Source organism: Bactrocera neohumeralis, chromosome 2, assembly GCF_024586455.1.
Source record: "Bactrocera neohumeralis isolate Rockhampton chromosome 2, APGP_CSIRO_Bneo_wtdbg2-racon-allhic-juicebox.fasta_v2, whole genome shotgun sequence".
Lineage (NCBI taxonomy): Eukaryota > Metazoa > Arthropoda > Insecta > Diptera > Tephritidae > Bactrocera > Bactrocera neohumeralis.
Genome location: NC_065919.1, coordinates 27,346,251 through 27,364,941, shown reverse-complemented (window position 1 = coordinate 27,364,941; position 18,691 = coordinate 27,346,251). Strand labels below are relative to the sequence as shown.

The window sequence follows — 18,691 nt, the reverse complement described above, 5'->3', positions numbered from 1 at the left end:
TTTACAAACCAAAAAAAGTTTTAAGAAAATTTAATTGAAATATAATATTTTTTACTAAAAAAGAAATAATAATAAAAAAAATAGATTTTACGAAAATTTAATTATGTGTTTTTTTTACAAAGCCAAATTTTAATAATATTTGCCAGTAAATTTTTTAAAATTATTGTTTTTTATAATATATTCTTAATTTTTTTATAAGCACAATGCATAAATATTTGAAAAACAATTAGCCAATATGTTTTTGAGATCAAAGTTATATTTTTTTAGTGTTTAATCTCGAAAAGATATTTATCAAAACATTAATTGTCAATTTTGTTTTTTTTTTTACAAATTTTAAACCTTACAAAAAACACAAACAACGCAAGAAATTGGAAAATCGAGAATTTTGCTTGTTAAATAAACTAACACAAAGTCGAAAGTGTCTAAGTCAAATTAAAAACTAATATATACAAGTCATTTAAGTTGTTTGTTGCTTTCTCGTCGAATCGAATTCAAAATTTTTTCAGCGCACAAAAAGCACTAATTCTAATTTTTTTTAGTTTTAAAATTTAAACATTTACAAATAATGCAAAATATTCAGAAAATGGCAAATTTTTTGTTGAATTTTTATATACAAAATATTTTTTTTTTTTTAATTTTTTGTTTTGTTTTTGAAGCACAAAAATTTCGATTTGTCTAAACGCATGCAACAGTTTAAAATGTCAAGTTTACAGGCATTTTTCGTATTTGTTTTTGTCTTTTTTTACGCTTGCACAGTAGAGCGGCTTTGTCATTTAGGCTTTAACTTTACATACTAGCATTACGATAATTCAAATGTCGTCACAGCAATCAGCGCGCTCCGCCGCAAGTATGGAAAAACTTATTCAAAAAAAATATAAAGAAAAAAATTAGAAATTTTGAGGTTAAGTGCGAAAAGTGCACTGCATATTAGGGTGTGCCGAAAGTTACTGCTTAAACTCAATGCGGCAGTTGTGTGTCTGCGTCATGCAAAAATACTCGTCGTTTGCTAATTGCGGAATGCGTCAAAATTCTATGCTTTTGGCTTAATAAATATTACAATTTAGTAAATTACTTTAATAATTAAAAAATTTCATAACACTAAGGTCCATTTTTTCCATAAGTACTACAAAGCACACGCATACTTGTTAAATTTTTATACATTTCTTTTTAACTAAATTTCTATATAATTTGTCCGAATCGTCTTCGAATTCGAATTCGTCTGCACGCCACTCACTTTCGTTCGCTCGCTCGCTCGTGCGCACAACTAAATTACTTAAGCCTAATTATTGTTAATTATTTATACGGCTTTTTACAATAAATTCCTTATCAACGTCAGTCCATTTCAATAGCGAAAATTTACAAGAAAATATTACTATTTATAATTGAGAAGGTAGCAGCACATTTTCGCTCTAATATTCTTGCATTTACACAGCGGCGAAATATTTGCAAATCATAAAATAATAATAAAATTTAAAAATATATATATGTGTGTGTGTTTTTAAGAAATTTCGTAGCAAATATACAACAGCGCGTTAAGCGTGCCCCCACCAGCGCGCCAAAAACGTGCGCACACGCGTCATACCGCGGCCGCGCACGCGCCGCTTAATTGACGCCACAGCCAAAAACTGCTCACCTGCGCGATGTGCTCACATATGCGGCGTGCCGCACATTACGGCGCGCGCCTGTTGCTGCTGTTGATGCGCAGCCGACGCCGCGGCACTGCTCCCCGCTGACGCCGCCGCCGAGGCAGCCATCATTTGGGACGCGCAACCGCCATTCACACCAGCTGCCGCCAGCGATGGCCACCGTTGACTGCAGTAGGCGCTTTCGCCCAGCACTGAGATGCGTTTACCTTCGCCAGCGCCGCTGCCATGCACGGCATACTCTTTGGTTGCAACACCGCCAACAGGGCCATTAGCGCCAACCACACCGCTCATGCCAGCACCGGCAGCGTTAGCAGCTACAGCAGCAGCGCTTACACCAGCTACGGCGCTTGCGGCACTATGCAACAATTGTGAGGCGCGATGCATTAGTGTGGGATCTGTGTTGAGTTGTTTCTGTGATTTGGCGCGTTGCAATGGTGCTATTTGACCGACACCGCAGAATTCCGAATTGGCGTTGTTGTCTGCTGCGTAGTTGGCTAACGCGCTGCCGTATAACGAAGTGTTGAGGCAATCATCTGTGCTCGCCGACGCTGAAATGTTGTTCACCGATTTGTCCCAGGTATTCTTGATGATGTTCGGATTGGAGTTGTCGAATGTCAGACCAGAGGATGAGGTGCGCTTGACGCCCAAACCAACACCACCTACCACGCCGCTCATAACACCCATGCCACCGCCAACATTCGCATTGTGATGTAACGTCGCCACCGCATTCTGTTCGTTTTGCTTGCGCGCCTCGGCATCGTCTTTCTCCTGCGCGCGTTTACGCTTGCGCTTCATGCAGACCACTACGCACGCTGCGATCACCGCCACCACCGGCATAGCGACCGAGAGTATGGCTATGAGAAAGACCTGTCCACTAGTCAAGCCATCGCTGCGTGCCTGTGGCGTGACCTCGTACTGGCGTGCGTTGTACGACGCAGACGCGTATGACTCCTCCTCGCACTGTTTGCCGTGGAAGTTGTTGGCGCAAACGCAATGGAAACTGTTGACGCGATTCACGCAGGTGCCACCGTTGCGACAGGGCGCCGATATGCATTCGTCAATGTCAATGGAACAATCTTTACCTGTGAAGCCGGCGCGACATGTGCATTTGTAATCGTTGTTCAAGTTTGTGCAAGTACCGCCGTTGGCGCACGGTTTGGTCAAACATAAATCCACTTTATCAGAGCATAGTGAACCCAAGTAGCCGGGCACGCATTGACAACGAAATTGATTGATCATATCAATGCAAGTGCCGCCGTTATGACAGGGATTGCCCTGACAATCATCGATATTTTGCTCACACATGCTGCCAGTAAAACCGCTGCGACACTGACACTTGTGATTGCCGGACGAGGTCATGAAACAGCTGCCACCATTCTGGCAGGGATTCGGATTACAGTTGTCCACATGAAGTTCACAAATGCGTCCGCTATAGCCGCTGGGGCAGTCACATTGGAATCCTTTCGTGGTGTTGCGACAGCTGCCATGACGACAGGGTTTGTCTAAGCAAGTGATTACTTTCTCTTCACACAATGGGCCGCCCCAATCCTTCAAACACTCACACTTGTAACCGCGATTTGAGACTTCATCGTGACAGGCGCCGCCATTTTGACAGGGATTACCCTCCTTGCATGAGGTGATCTCATTCTGACATTCGGTGCCGGTGAAGTTCGGTGGGCATTTGCAGGTGTACAGATCCGTACCGGTGTTGAAACAGGTGCCGCCGTTTTGACAAGGACGATGATTGGTGCAGTAGTTCAAGTCCTGATTGCAGAGCAGACCACCCCAGCCCTCCTTGCAGATGCACTTCCATGGTTTGTTGCAAGTGCCATGCACGCAACCCGGGTAAGGTTCGCATTCGTTGCAGAGCGGTCCCTTCCAGCCTGTTTGACAACTGCAAAGAGGGAAACAAAGTGTTCGTTCATTAGCTAAATTATTAATGTTTAGTGGTTTGTGACTAAACTAGAGTGATAATAATGGTTTGAGTTTTGACTAAAGGCAGTGAAAGCGGAATGTGTGAAGCAACGGTGAAATAAATATTTGTGTCAATTAATTTCATATGCAAGCGGTATTGCGAACTAAAAAAAACATTTTTTTGGGTACTTAAAAAACCGATCGACAATATATTTGAGGGGCGTTGCAGAGCACATAAAGTTTAAAAAGCAGTTATAATGCTTTAAGGGTCCAATTGAAGTGCTCCAATTTACGAGCTGCTTGTTTACAGCATATCGCTGACCGTGTGGTGTGGAGCGCTGAGTGCGTCCACACTGCAGACAAGCTCGTGGTTGGGCCGCGCGTATTTTTAAAATTCTCGCACGTATGCAACAAACATGTAGCTGCATTTAATTTTCATTCATGCGATCACAAGCGCGCACACAAAAATCAAGTCAAAAAATAAACAGAAAAAACGTTCCCGAAATGAGCGCGTATGAACGCGCAGCCGGCAAGTGATGATCGCTGGCTCGCAGGGATTTGTTTGAACGACATGTTTGGCAGAAGATGCAGTATCAAGTATGAAAAAGAGAATGACAAATAAGAGCAGTAAGAAAATAAAATTTCGGACACTGCGTTGGACGGCCTGAACGCTTGCTTTTTATTTCGGATGAGAGTTTTTTGATTTCGATTTATGTTCCTTTTGTAATTTCGTTTGGTATGGGTTTTATTGTGCTCCGTCATTATTAAATTAAATACTTTTTATATTTATTCTTACAGCGCGCATATCCTTTGTACGCGAGCGCGCGCGCTTTCACTAAACATACATAACAGAATTGCGAACGCGCACTTTGCTGAAGGGAAGCAACGCAAAGAGACAAGTGTTGGAACTTACTTGACGAAGCGTTGAGTTAGTAAGTTATTGCCTTAAAGTGGCAGCGAGCGAACGCGCGCGGAATGCATGCGTATTTGTACATTTGCCATGCATGTGCTTATTGGCCGTGAGAAATAATTTGCAAAAATGGTCACACACCATAAACACACACAAAATGGATGGATGGATGGATGGTTGGTTGGTTGCTTGCTTGCTTGGACGAAGAGCGAAAGACAGATAAACAGACATAACAACTGGCAAAGACATGTAAGAAATCGAAGCGCTGCACATAAAGTGGAAGATATGGACAGAGAAGATACAAAGCGCAAATAAAAAGTGTGCAACCTAACAAAGCGTATAGAGAACGGCACACATGACGACGCAGCCAATGCTAAACCTAAGCTCAGTTACGCTTAAAAACACGTAGACTAGCTACGCATACTCAGCTGTGCAAAGCGCTTGCATTCATTACTAGGCATTGTACCAAGTTAAGACGAGCAAGTAGAGAAGATCGCCATGATCGCCGGCTAACTGCAGTCCGAGTCACCTTTCGCCAAATGGTCAACTGCTAGTGGAGTTATTTACTTATAATATTTATAAGTGCATTTTACTTCTTCTTCGGCCGCTTCTACTTGTACGTTTTATTGCAGCCACCCGCCGCTGCCGTTGGCTGGTTAAGTGCGCAGAGTCAGTGCAGTCAATATAACCGTTGCGGCGGCACGAAAGACGCCGCGCTCAATGGCAGACAGTCAGTCAAAGGAATAGTCACTGCGTCAAAGTGTTTTTGCTGCGGCTGTCACTGCGCAGCCGAAACAGTGACAACTACGAGCCAGCCGTCAAGTGCATTGGTCAATGCAGTTGCAGCAACAACAAAGGCGCTACGTTGTTGGCGTTCGCGGAGATCTTCTTTGGAATCGTAAATATTAATGGCAGATTTGCTTTATTTTGTTTTTGTTTTTGCTTCCACTCGTTTGTGTATTTATGTTAGTGTTATTGTTGCAATTTGATTTGTGACTGACAGACGTGCGCGCGTTTGTCATGCACTTTTGTTGGTCTGGCATTGTCTGCGTTGGCGCTTTCTGCGCGCTGTGAAGGAGAGCGTTTGTTGAATGGCGCATCAACTGTTTTATTAAATGAGCAAAAGAAACTAAAATCAGACTTTTTTGCATAAAAAGTTTTTGCGCATCGCACTAACAAAACGTCATAGACACTTCACTGACCCACATGTGAGAAATTTGTGAAACGCGCTTTAAAAATTATCGGCCACCTTTACTTTGTCCACATAAAAAAGTGAAATGTTTGCGCAGTATGTAAGCGCGCGCTCATTTTCAAGCAAAACTACAAAGTAAATGATTGTCAAAAGTCCTCAAAGACAACGTTTTGGAAAGCATTGCGAATATGCGTGGATTTGCAGCAATGTGGCGCAACAAATTGTAATTAAAAGCGCCCAAACGCGTAAGCTTACATATATTATGTTTATGTATGACATACCCTGTATACTTTCATAGCGTAAACGCGACGCGCATGCGCAACAAGCAAGCAGCGCTGAAGTGCTCATTAAACTGCTTCAGTTATGTTGCGAACAAAAGTTGACTATCACTTTATGTGCCTGTTGTTGTTGGTGCAGTTGTCGGCCACACTCCAGTTATGATAGTCAGCTAACAATAGTACATCAAGTGCCACAAGCATAACAAGCTACTTCATTAAAATCAATTTTAATATCAAAAGTGCCAAAGCGAAAGAGATTCAAAATCTATTATCTGCGTGAAGTTGTATGGCGCGCGGTGAGGGGGGTAAAATGTAATTGAAATCGTATATAATAGCCGCTGGCTGTGGAGCAAAAACATGTGTATGCAGCACTCGAGCGCTCAAGCAGCGGCGCAAGTGTACAGCGCTAGGTTTCAAGTAGAAACCAAAAGCGACTCCGCAGGCGCTACCACGAAGAGTATATATGTTAGATATGTGTGTAAATCTCAATAAGACTCAATAAAAAACATATTTTTATTTGTTAGGGACTGCGCGACTGGCAATGAGCAGGCAGTTTTTCTTTGTGACTGCATGCAGAAGCAAAGAAAGGTAGAGAAGATCGTCTTCAGTTGCAAGCTGCAAGAGCCTGCCACGTCGCGCACTTGATTGCCTGCGCTAGGGCGCTGAGTAAATCAATGCAAATGCAAATAAATCAGCAAGCGGTAGGCGCAAGCGGTCGGCAGTTGCAAAAAGCAACACAACGCGCGAAGCAGACAGGCAGAAGACACAAGACGGATCACCTGTTTCGCAGACAGATAATATCAAGCAGTGAGGAGAAAATGCGTTAGTGCAACAATAGTGTTGCGGCATGCAAATGAAAAGCGCTTAAAGCAGCGTTAGCGGCAATGCAAGTGGACAGCAGTTCGGGTGTCATGCACTGCAGAGAATGAGTGAACTGCTAGCGCTGACTGACTACGCCATTGCCGCGTTCTGACTGTGACAAGTGCATGCGGACAGGCGCAAATTGGCATGACAAGCGGCCGAAATGGCGGACGCATGATTGCAAGCGTAACTGCGCAGTGCTTGGAGAGCGAATGGATGGCTGCAAGAAGTCGGTTTCGTGGCGCTGGTGCCAGGCGCTCAGTCGAGATGTTTTTAGTTTAGAAAATCGTATATTTGCAAGCATGGGAGTTGAGGAATTACAATAATCGTGTGATGTATTGGAAACAATAGTTGAAGAAAGAAGTAAAATAAAAAAAAATGAAAAATAAGAATAAAATTAAAAATTACATATGCATATTAAAAAATTAAAAAAAAAAAAACTTAAAAAAAATATTTTTAAAAATTTAATAAAAAAATAAAAAAAAATATTTTTAAAAATTTAATAAGAAAAAATAAAAAAAAATATTTTTAAAAATTTAATAAAAAAAATAAAAAAAAATATTTTTAAAAATTTAATTAAAAAAAATAAAAAGAAAATATTTTTAAAAATTTAATAAAAAATAATCAATGCAAAAAAATGTTTACTTAAAAATTCTCATAAATATCCAATTTTGAGTGCTATAAAAAGAAGCAACGAATTTTTGTACAATTTGATGATCGCGCTGATCACTTCAAAGATCAGTCACATTTAATAACCAAATTTAAATGCAAATATTTATTAAATATGCAACAAATAATTGCAAATCTGGCAGTAAACATGCACGAAAGAATGTCATGCCGGCTTTAAACATAGACAAAATGGTGACTAATGATCGCGCCGATCGTATAGGACGATCTTAAAAATATTTAACAGCTGATGTGCGATGATGTGTAGATGCAGCGCTTCTTTTTCAAATCAAAATAAAATAATATATTCATATAAATACTTTGTTTGACTGCAGTCATAACAGCTAAATTTATTTTTAGTGATCGCGCTGATCGTAATAAACACTGTAAATATTTTATGGCAAAAAAATTGCTTGGGCAATAACTTAATGGGCATATTATTATTATTATTATATGATATTAAATGCAAAGTAGTTGGTTTTTGCTGTGAATGCAATTCGAAATCGTAGCATAAAGATCATGCCGATCGTGTAATGATCGAGAGTAGTTATTTTGCGCTTAAAATCAGGTATGCATGAAAGTTTTTTTTTATGAAAAATAGTTAATTTATTGCACAATAAATAAAAGTAAAATGCATAAATTATTGCAAAATATTACACGGCTGTCTTTTCCAAAGAAGATCGCTTGCCTTGGGGACTATTTTCTTTCAGATCACTTGTCATTTGCAAATATTGGTCAGCAATAACTATTTTTAGTTTAGGTAAAGCGCCAGCAATTAAAATGCAAATTAAAGGGCAATAAATTGGAATGCAAAGCGAGTTAATTGCGGCAGCGAAATCGATCACTTTTACTGCATTTTTGCGCTGAACTAGGTGCATAAAGAAATCACTTCATCAATAAATTGCACAAACATTAAATTTGTTTAATAAAATTACGAGTAAAAGCGCCACGATTTGAGCGCATGAGCAATTTCATACATTTCTACAAAATGAATAAATGTGCACGTAATTGATATGCCACATACCATGCATACAAGCCAGCAACTAACCTAAATCGTAAATTATGCGAGGTTATTAGTAAGTGGCAGCAGACAAGCAATGTGGCAGCGCCCAACCTAAAAGCTGCGGGCATACGCGAAAGCGGAGAAGGGCGGCAAAGCAGCGCATGGTAAGCAAAGTAACTTGCAACTACCTTGGCTAATAGAATTTTTATATGCTGAGAAAAGGGCCTTCACCTAAAAATCAATTACCAATAATTCATTTGGATTCAGCGAATTGCTGCCATAAAATGCTAGCGCGAGTGAGAATCGCAGTTCGTGGAGCTGATAGGCAAGCCGCGGCAACGCGCTGTAGAAATGCGGCTACAAGTGTAAGTAAGTGATATGTAGTTGATATGCAAAAATCACTACCAATATGTGTGTGTGTAATATATGCGCGCTGCTACGCGCTATGGCACGCACAACGCATGGCAAGCAACCTACAAGTGGCACAGCACAGCATAACAAAGAAAGGCGCACAACAAGCTGGCTCGCGTAGCGTTTGTTTGAGCGCTTTTGTGCGTGGCTTAACTTTGAGCGACTTTTTGAGCACCTTTACAAATGTTTGCTTATTATTTTCTCTTCTATTGTTGTTTCGGCTGTGTGTTGGCATGAAATTGCCACTGGCAGCCAAGACGCTCGCCGCTTGCCTGTAAATCGGGTACTGCGATATGCATGTAATGCTTGTTATTTCATTTTATTGTTAAGCTGTATTTGACTTGTTATACTATTACAGGTAGTTGTTGTTGCTGTTGCTGGTGTGTTATGGCCGCGCGCACCGCATGGTCATTGCTGGCTTGGCATCTGCTATGCATAGGTGTGTTTGTGGTGCGCGCGCGCTCGTACGTAGCAGCAGCGCGCCTCACGTGGATGCGTGCGGAATTATTAAAACATTCCCACACATTACCGCAGCACATTGTCCGAAAGCAAAAACAACCAAAAGCGTAAACAAAACAACGCAAGCACAAATGGCATAACAATAATAATAGCGGTGAAAAAAGAGTGAGGAACGTGTATGCGCGGATTCTTGAACGCGCGCAAGGGTGCTGGGCAACAAAAAAAAAACTTAAAATAAAAACTACAACAACGACTATAACAACAGCAAATAATGAAGCGCAGTGCATGCGTGGCAGCAAGAAAGATGCATAAGGTGCAACACTTCGCTTTTTAACTGTAGGCGCGCGTGTATGTGTGTGTGTCTAGCGCTTCCAAGGAAAACTAATTTCAATTTTATTGCTTTTGCTTAACTAAATTCAGCGCAACATTCGCCAAGTTAACTGCTCACACTCATGCCTGCATGTCTATACATTTATGTATGTATGTAAGTGTGTGTGTGTGTGTGTATTTGCGAGTATTGCTTTATTTCAGCATTTTTATTGTTGTCGACGCCCACACGCCTATGCCTATGTGCATTTGGCTGCCTCAACCGGTCACTCATGCCGTTAAAGACTGCCAGTTTCGGCCGCTCATCGCCAAATAGGTGCGCGCTTCACCGAACCCCTCCCTCACGCCTAACTTCAGTTTTATTGCACATGCATGCATTAACTTAATTATAACAATTATTTGTTTGTGCTTTATGCACATGCCGCATTGTTGTTGTTGAGGCCAAAATGCCATAGAAAAAAAATAAATAAAAAAATCTTGCTTGACGGTTGCAAGTGCTACTAACTTGGCTTAAAGAGCAAGTGACTACCTGCTGTAGCTTCTGAACCAAGGCGATCACACATACAGACACATTATTATGCCAGCTGCTTAGCTGACACAAAAACAAGACCAACAAGAGTCCGGCAACATTATAAACAACAACAAGAGTGGCAAGAAAATTAATAAAAACCGAAACAAAGCAACAACAACATACATATAAAGCAGTTACACAGTTTCAGCCGGCTAGCAGTCGCCAGCAACATGCAGCATTATTGTCATTCTGTCTTGACGACGTTTTTGTTGTTGTGCTCATCAACTTGTTGTGTTATGTTGCAGCGCTGCTGTCAACTGCATCACAATTACCGTTGAGCGACGCACACACACACACACACACACATAAGACATATAACATATACCAACATTGATTATGAGACCCTTAAGCTGCAACAGGCATCAACTATACAAATGTTTGCGTGTGTATGTGCTGCTACCATTTTATACTCCACACTTGCAACATATAAATACCAGTTTATTCACTTCTCAGCCATTTTGCAGTTGTTGTTGTTATAATATATTGTCAATACATATCGCATAGCACAATACACCTGCCGTCATTATAGCCGAGCGTCGGTTGCTGCTGCTGCTGCTGCGGCTATCTTTAATTTTTGCGACGAATTAATGTGTATAAATGTAACTGCGACTCGTCGCTACGCCTGTTTGTGTGTGTGTGTGTGTGTGTGTATCACGTATGCGATGAAGTAGAATGAATATGTTGCGCAGAAAACAAGGTGCGCCTCATGCTGCCAGAGTGGTTGAAGTTAGTTATTGCTTTTATTATATTCGTACTTTGCCACTTCCAACAGCTATTTCGCCTACAACTCATATTTCATTAGTAGATATTATTTATTTGCTACATTGTGCGGGCTACTGCAGCTTTACTGTTGCAAAGTGTTGATGTGCCAACAGCAGACGAGCAAAAAATGGGAAAAATGAAGACAGCTGCTACTTAAGGTGGCGTTGCTAAGCTGCAAACTAGTAGCGCAACATGTTGCAAAGAGTGGTTATTTAACAAAATAGCGCTTATAAGCATTAAAGCGCACAAAAGCGCGTTTTATGTAATGTTTCTGGCAACAATGTAGCTTTGCAACATGCTGCTGTAAGCACATATTAAATTAAAATGGTAATAGTTGTTTGTACAGGCATAATTTACAAATTTTCAATCCAGAAATGCTTAGCAACATGTTGCCGAGCACATTAAGTATGTTGCACAGCGCGCTAAGATGTTGCTGAATAATAATTTAGCTTTTAAAATGTTATTTAAACACAAATTAATTCAAATGTTGCTTAATTTATAGCATATAAAAAACATGTATGGAATAGCATTTAAAGCAACATGTTGATAGCCTGGAAAATGTATTTGCACATGCTAAAACTAGTTTTGTATAACTTTTTGTATAAAAAAACATGTGTGACTGAGTAAAAAATAGATAGAAATTTACTTTTATTAACAGCAAACAATTTGGCAATATGTTGCTAAAAAATCAAAATGTTGCTAAAGCAATATTTATTAGTTTTCAGACCTAAAACAAGCATTAACACACTTTTATTAATAAAAAGTGAAAAATATATATATTTGGCAATATTCTGGCAACATGTTGCCGCATTTGCTTATTGTTGCTGCATCTAAGTAATGAAAAGTAGTGTTGCTACTATTATATATGTAAATTTTTTAACAATTATCCGTTACAAAAACAGACAACAAAAGCATACTTTTTCTCACAGTCTTTGACTCCAATGCAATTACCGTCAAACAGCCGCAAACCAGCTGACTACGCCTGCATACAAAATTACCTGACGCGTCAGAATCGCAAGCACAAGTGTGTATGAGTAACAACGCCTACAAAAACAGTAACACGGCGTATGTATGCCGCCGAATATGCATAACTCTTGCCGAAATGCGTGATGGAAAAATGAGTTGTGAAATGAACACACACACACATGCGGACAAATAAAAATACGCCACTGTCACACGAAATTTCACTCAGCTGTGTGCTGAACTTGATTTATTTGAGAATGCCGTAAGTATGTGCAAGTGCAGACTTAAAAAGAAAAAAACAAAAACAAAAGCAATGGAAAATGAATAATAAATACGAGAGTTGTGCATCTAAATATATGTATGTATATGTATATGGGTGTGTGTTGTTGTGCGACCGCTTGGAAAAATTTTGTAAACTCAGCACGGTGTATTCTTTCACCTGGGCCATGCCAAAAGCAAAAACAAAAAATTAAAATAAATAAATTTAAACATTTACATACTTATTTATATATGTATAAGTGTGTTAGTGCAAGGCAATGTTGCTAGAAAGCAGCAAATCATACTATCAGACGTAGCGCATGGTTGCTGTTGTTGTTGTTGGCATCATTGCCAGGCATGAAAATGTGGGAACAAATTTTTGATACAATTTAAAAAAATACTTTTCGTTGACTTCCACGGCGTTGGCTTGTGTGTGAGTGCATTTGGAACGACTAATGTGGGGATGTGCATGCGGTAATGCAAAACCTCAAATGAAATTGAAGATGTGCAGCTCAACTTCAATAAAATTTTTATAAAACAAATAAAATATTTTTGAAATTAAAAAAATACGTTTAAAAAAAATTTAAAAAAAAGTTACAGTCAGATATCAATGCGCGCTAGAAACTAACTGCAATGTGGTGCATCATCAGATTGCAGGTGCAGCACTTGGAAAAAAAAATCGCCAAAAAATGCTTGTGTGTTGGTGGCAGGCAGACAAAAAGTAATTTCTGCGCGCTTTGCACCACCGGAGAGTGGGGGATTTGCGGCAGTATTTTTGTGGCATATTGGGCAATGAATTTGAGGGCGAAAATATGTAGAAAAGGCAATAAAAGCTAATAAATGCAAATGAAACGGCATTTTATTTATGGTTGCGGCAGGCAGCATACGCCCTTTTAGTGTATTAAAATAAATAAAACAACAACAGCAACCACAACAAAAAGTAACAGCAATGCGCCACAACCATGTGGCAGGCAAGACAACAAAGGGCGGCCATAAACTCACAGGCACCAAGTATGCAGCAAGCAAATAGGAATATCCATGCTTGGATGTGTGTGTGTGTTCGACTAACTAATAAGCAGAATACACGAGCTGGGCGCATATGGAATGCAAAATAAAACCGATTAAATAACTACAAAAGGTGTGCCAGTCAGCAGCGCAGCGTTGATGTTTCAACTGCTGACTGTCAGCCAAAACTAATGCCGCCAGCTTGGGAGTGTTTCGGCTGGCTGACAGACTGCCTGATGTGGCATGATGGTATGTACGTGCATGGCGCTGCCCGTTGGCGCATTATAATAATATAAACAAACACAAAAATGATGTTGTTGCATGAAATTTGAAGACTCAAATGCAGTCAAAGGAGCGCGCGCGCACAACAAAAACAACAAGGCAACAAATGTAGTGCTCGCGGTGACACCTCCATGGCTGAGGATGCGACAATGCGAAAAACTCAACGAAAAAAAACACTGGGAAATAGCTTTGAGTGTCGCGCCCGTACGCGCAGAAGAAGCGCTTGCAGCGCACAGTAGCCGAACTAAGCGCGCTGTGATGCGCCAACACGCAGCCACACAGCCAAACAGCGAACGTGCAAAACCAATTTTAATTAGCTGCAAACAAATGTGCGCACTGGCTGACGGACTGCTAGTTGGCGGGTGAGCGAGTGAGTGAGTGACTGGAGTGCTATGAATAGCTTGAGTTGCCACCGCGTTCTGGTGGCGGTGGTGGTGAATGAATGAATGGCGCGGCGAACAAAGCGATTTGGCAATAAAACAGAGAAGAGCGCTCAAAAATAAATTTAATAAAAATAGTAAAAAACTAGCAACTATTTGGAGTATAGCAAGAGAATTCGCTGAAATGCCGCTTGCTGCTATGAAATGGGTGGGTGGTGGTTGTAGCGAGCGTGTGCAGGCGTGTATTATTTAAATGATTTCGTGTGGTTATTAAGAAACTAATAGCATTTACTTTGTTTATGCAATACCAACACTTATTTCCATGTGTTTGTGTGAGTGTGTGTGTGTGTGAATATAGACAGCAGTTAGTTGGATATATACTTACATGCATTGATTGGGCTTGTCGCAATGACCGTGTTCGCAGCCTTTCGTGCACTCAGCTGCAATGAGAAGATGAAAATAGTTATGAGTCATTTATTGCAAATATTATTAATCATGCTATGAGCTAATCTTATAAATATGAAAGTTAAACACTAAAATACTTGATATTTTATTAAATAGCTGATTTTGGAAAATTTTAAAATATTCAAAATTGAAAGTTAGTAAGCGGGGAACAAAATTATTTGGAAGGCGATAATATTGTTAGCATAAAAAATGGGTTGCAAAAAAAAAAAAAACAATAATTACTAAAATTAATTAATGAAACTAGTTTTGATAAAAAATCTAATTTAAATAATTGAAAAAAAAAAATTTTAAAAAAATTAAGAAAATTAATTAAAAACTTAATAACTTAATATAAGAAAATTATAATTAAAAAAATTAAGTAATTAAAATAGAAATTAAAAAAAAAATAAAATAAAATAAAATAATCATAATAAAAAAATTAAATTAAAAAAAATTAATTATACAAAAATTAATATTGCAAAAAAAAAATGATGATAAAATTTTCAAATAATTAAAGTACATACACATATAATGTAATAAAAATATTAAAATAAATTCCAAAATAGAATAAAAATTCAATAATTTTTCAATTTCTTTTAAGCTTTAATTTTTTTAAATTCAATTATTTATTAAATTTTTAATATTTGATTTATGCTTCACTTTTCAAAGTTTTGTGAACAATAAAAAAATTAATGAAAACAAAATTAATTATTTAAAAAAATTTCAATTACGAAAATTTCGATAAAATTATCAAATTAACGTTTAAATTTTCAATTAAAAAAAAATAAAATTAAAAAAAAAAAATTTAATTGAAAAAATAATATTAATAATTATATAAAAATAATTATAATAAACAACATTGTTTATTCTTTCTATTATTTTAATGTTTCTTTATAATTCAAAAAAAAACCCTTATTTTTATTTTTCTTTTTATATTAATTATTTAATTAATTAATTATTTTGATAAACTTTACAAAATTATACATAATTTCTCATTTTAATGGCTGACAAATATTTTTACCATGAAGAAACTCGCACACATTTTTGTGATACAGTGACGCCTAATAAAACTACATGCGCCAAATAATTTCATACAGGCATACACACTTTACATACATACATACATCTTTCATTTTTAATATTTTTTCCAACTTTTTCCACAGTCAACGCCATTAACTTCGCGTTAGTTGCACGACGCAGTTTTATGCTTTTACTGTTTTAAAAAAACTTTGATTGTAGACACAAGAAAAGTTGAAATCAAAACGAAGAGTTTTCAAATAAAATGCATATTTTAATTTAAATTTTTTTCTTAGCAACTCCACGGCAAGAGCGACACCCCAACAAAGCACAGCGCCACGCACATAAAAATATTACGACAAAAGTTGCAGCGGCGCTAGTGCTAAAGCGCAGCTATGGAAAATAGAAAGTTGAATGTCAAACTGAAGCGGTGGTGAAGGCACTCAACAACAACACCAGCAACAATAACATTAAAATGCGAAGGTGTAGGTCGACGACGCGCCATTTGATGGGATGTTGCAATTGTTGCGTTGCTTTTGTAGCCAAGACGAGGTATTCATGTGCTGCTAGTAAGAGCTCGCTGTCCACACTGTGGTGCGCCATAGCGCCGCGCTGCGCGGGTGTGAGCCGCGGCCAAATGAGATAAGTAATAAAAAGCGCACAACTATCCAATAATTTTCTCCAGCGCTCATGCTTTGCCGCTATGATTGCAGGCGGTCTGGCAACTTTTTCGTTTTAATTGTATGCGCGCGCGCGCGTACACAACAACACTCATTGGGATGCATTCGCAATTGGCGAGATACATCATCAATACAAGTTGTTTGCGATGCTGTATCGCGGATGTGCAATTGCAGGTGTCTGATTTTTATTGCTATTTTATGTAGCGGGATTTTTCACTCGTTTTTCAACAACTTGTAGATATGTATGCAAATGTAAAGTGCTTGGCTTATTTGCCTTTCTCACATTAGCTTAGTGGCTTATGAGCGTTGTTTGTGATTTCTTGTGGTGGAAAGGCACTTTCGCAATAAAACGTTGATTTTACGTTTACTTTTTCATTTAATCCAATGCATGTACCTTTAAGTAATTTCCTTTGTTTAGTTGCGATTCTTTACATTTAATACTAGTAAGCTATTTTTATAACAAGAAATAGCTACATTTTTATAAATGCACAGTATATTTAAAACAAAAATTTAAAAATAAATCGGCATTTGCAATCGTAGATACTTTTGCATCTCAAAGATACTCTTCAATTTTAATGCTAAACGGATGCTATTTGAAAGTTAACCTGCTTTACACTTAAAATTATTGCAAAAATATGTATTTTACAGTCGCAGATACTATAGTATCTCAAAGATACTCTTCAATTTTAATACTAAACGGATGCTATTTGAAAGTTAACCTGCTTTGCAGTAAAAATTATTGCAAAGATATGTAGTTTACAGTCGCAGATACTTTTGTATCTCAAAGATACTTTTTAAATCGTATGCTATTTTAGCGTTATTTATAAACGTACTAGTTTTACAGAAATAAATACAATTTTTAGACGCAGATATTTTTGTATCTCACAGATACTCTTCGATTTTAATACTAAACGGATGCTATTTGAAAGTTAACCTGCTTTGCAGTAAAAATTATTGCAAAGATATGTAGTTTACAGTCGCAGATACTTTTGTATCTCAAAGATACACTTTAAATTTTAAGTTAATTTAGCGTTACTTTTAAGCGTGCTAGCTTTACAGCCATAAATAGTGAAACATAAAAAAAAGTTGTCACAGATACTTTTGTATCTGAAAGATACTTTTTAATTTCTAGCATATATTAAAATATAATTTGTAAAATTAAATTTTAGACATTAATTAATTGCATTTACAGTTATTCAGACAGATATGATGAAATTAAATTTGCTTTGTTTAGCACTCATATTTATTTTCATAATTTAATTTAACAAGCTTTCGAACTAATTCATACACATACATATGTATTATTCACCACACACTCGCACATACTTAGGCACTCTCACAGTGCTTTTTCGTATCACAGGAATTTATTACTTAGCGCAGAGAGCAACTTCCTCTACAAACCTAAACAAAATAAAATAAATGACGTGCAAAAGCCAGAAGGTAGCTAGTAGCTGAAAACCCTATACAACAACAATCAGAATAACAACAATCGATGGCAATGCCGATCATTGTTGTGGCAAAAAGGAAACACAGAAAATGAAATAATCTCATGGTCAAAATACAAAGCGATTCCCAAGCCTTTGAGTCAGACGAAACAAGCACTTAGTCAGCAAGCCGGCCGGCCGGCCGGTCGGTCGGACGGACGGACGGCGGTCGTTCGACGAGGCATTTAGTTAAAAGAGCAACCAACTCCGGCAACACACACATACATATAAGAATGTATGAGCATACAAAGTATTGTACAATTTTAATTTTTATTTGTGTCTGCCTATGTTGCAAGCAACAGCAGTAACAGCAGCGGCAGAGCAGCAACAGAAATATGTGGCAAACGTGTTTTTGCGCGCAGTCGGCCAGTAAAAGGGCAAGCAGCGGTGGCGGCAAGCATGAAGGGGCAGCAACCAAGATGGGAGTTACCATCATTCGAAAAGACTATGTGTGTGTGTGTTTGTGTGTACGCGGTTGAAGTTGTCCATACAAACTAAAAAAACAAAAAGGCGAAAAGATGCTGCCAGAAAGAAATGCTGACATACAGACGTTTTGCTCACTTTACCGCCGCGCAGAAGGGCTGCTGAGCCGCAAATCGTGAATTACCTACGCGCATTGCGATTGACTTTGAAAATTCCAAGCACACATACAAGTATGCGCAGGTGGTTGAGGAAGAGACGCTGCAGCGAAGAGGGCGAGCGCAGCAGACAACCCACAATTCATTCAAAAGCACGCTGCGCGAGTGAACTAATCGAGGAATCAAAGTGAAAAAAGAATTGAAAATAAAATAAAATCGACCGACAACAACAGCAATAATGGCAACAAAGAATTTCTCGATCGCGGAATCTGGCTACAGCTTTTGCAACGGCGCAAGTAAGTCGCCGCATTGTTGTTGCACGAATTCCCGCAGACTCCTCACGGCGCGCGTTTGATGCTTTGGCTGATTTTAGTTGCAACAAATAGTAACAAAAGCACAATCGCATTGATGCAAGTCGATGCTAACTAAGCAGCAGATAGACAGACGTCTACCCTTCGATTAGCTGCCACTGCCACTCGCTGATTTTTTATTCATACCAAAGTTAGGTAGCGCGCGGTGGAGCCTCCTAGCTTCGGGTGCGAAGCAGTAAAATTGCTAGAAAATCACAAAAACGTGCGCGTATTTTCGCTTTTTGCTTTG

General features: G+C 38.6%; 1 protein-coding gene across 1 annotated transcript in view; it reads right to left on the bottom strand.

Annotated features, from left to right (window-relative positions):
* Positions 1-1,255: 1,255 nt before the first annotated feature.
* Positions 1,256-18,691, bottom strand: part of LOC126759557 (neurogenic locus protein delta) — a 60,317-nt gene continuing 42,881 nt past the window's right edge. The window contains exons 5-6 of the mRNA XM_050474434.1: positions 14,274-14,328; positions 1,256-3,540 (exon numbers count right to left, since the gene is read on the bottom strand). Coding sequence (XP_050330391.1) covers positions 1,647-3,540; positions 14,274-14,328 — 1,949 coding nt within the window. The 3' untranslated portion in view covers positions 1,256-1,646. The remainder of the gene's footprint in view (positions 3,541-14,273; positions 14,329-18,691) is intronic.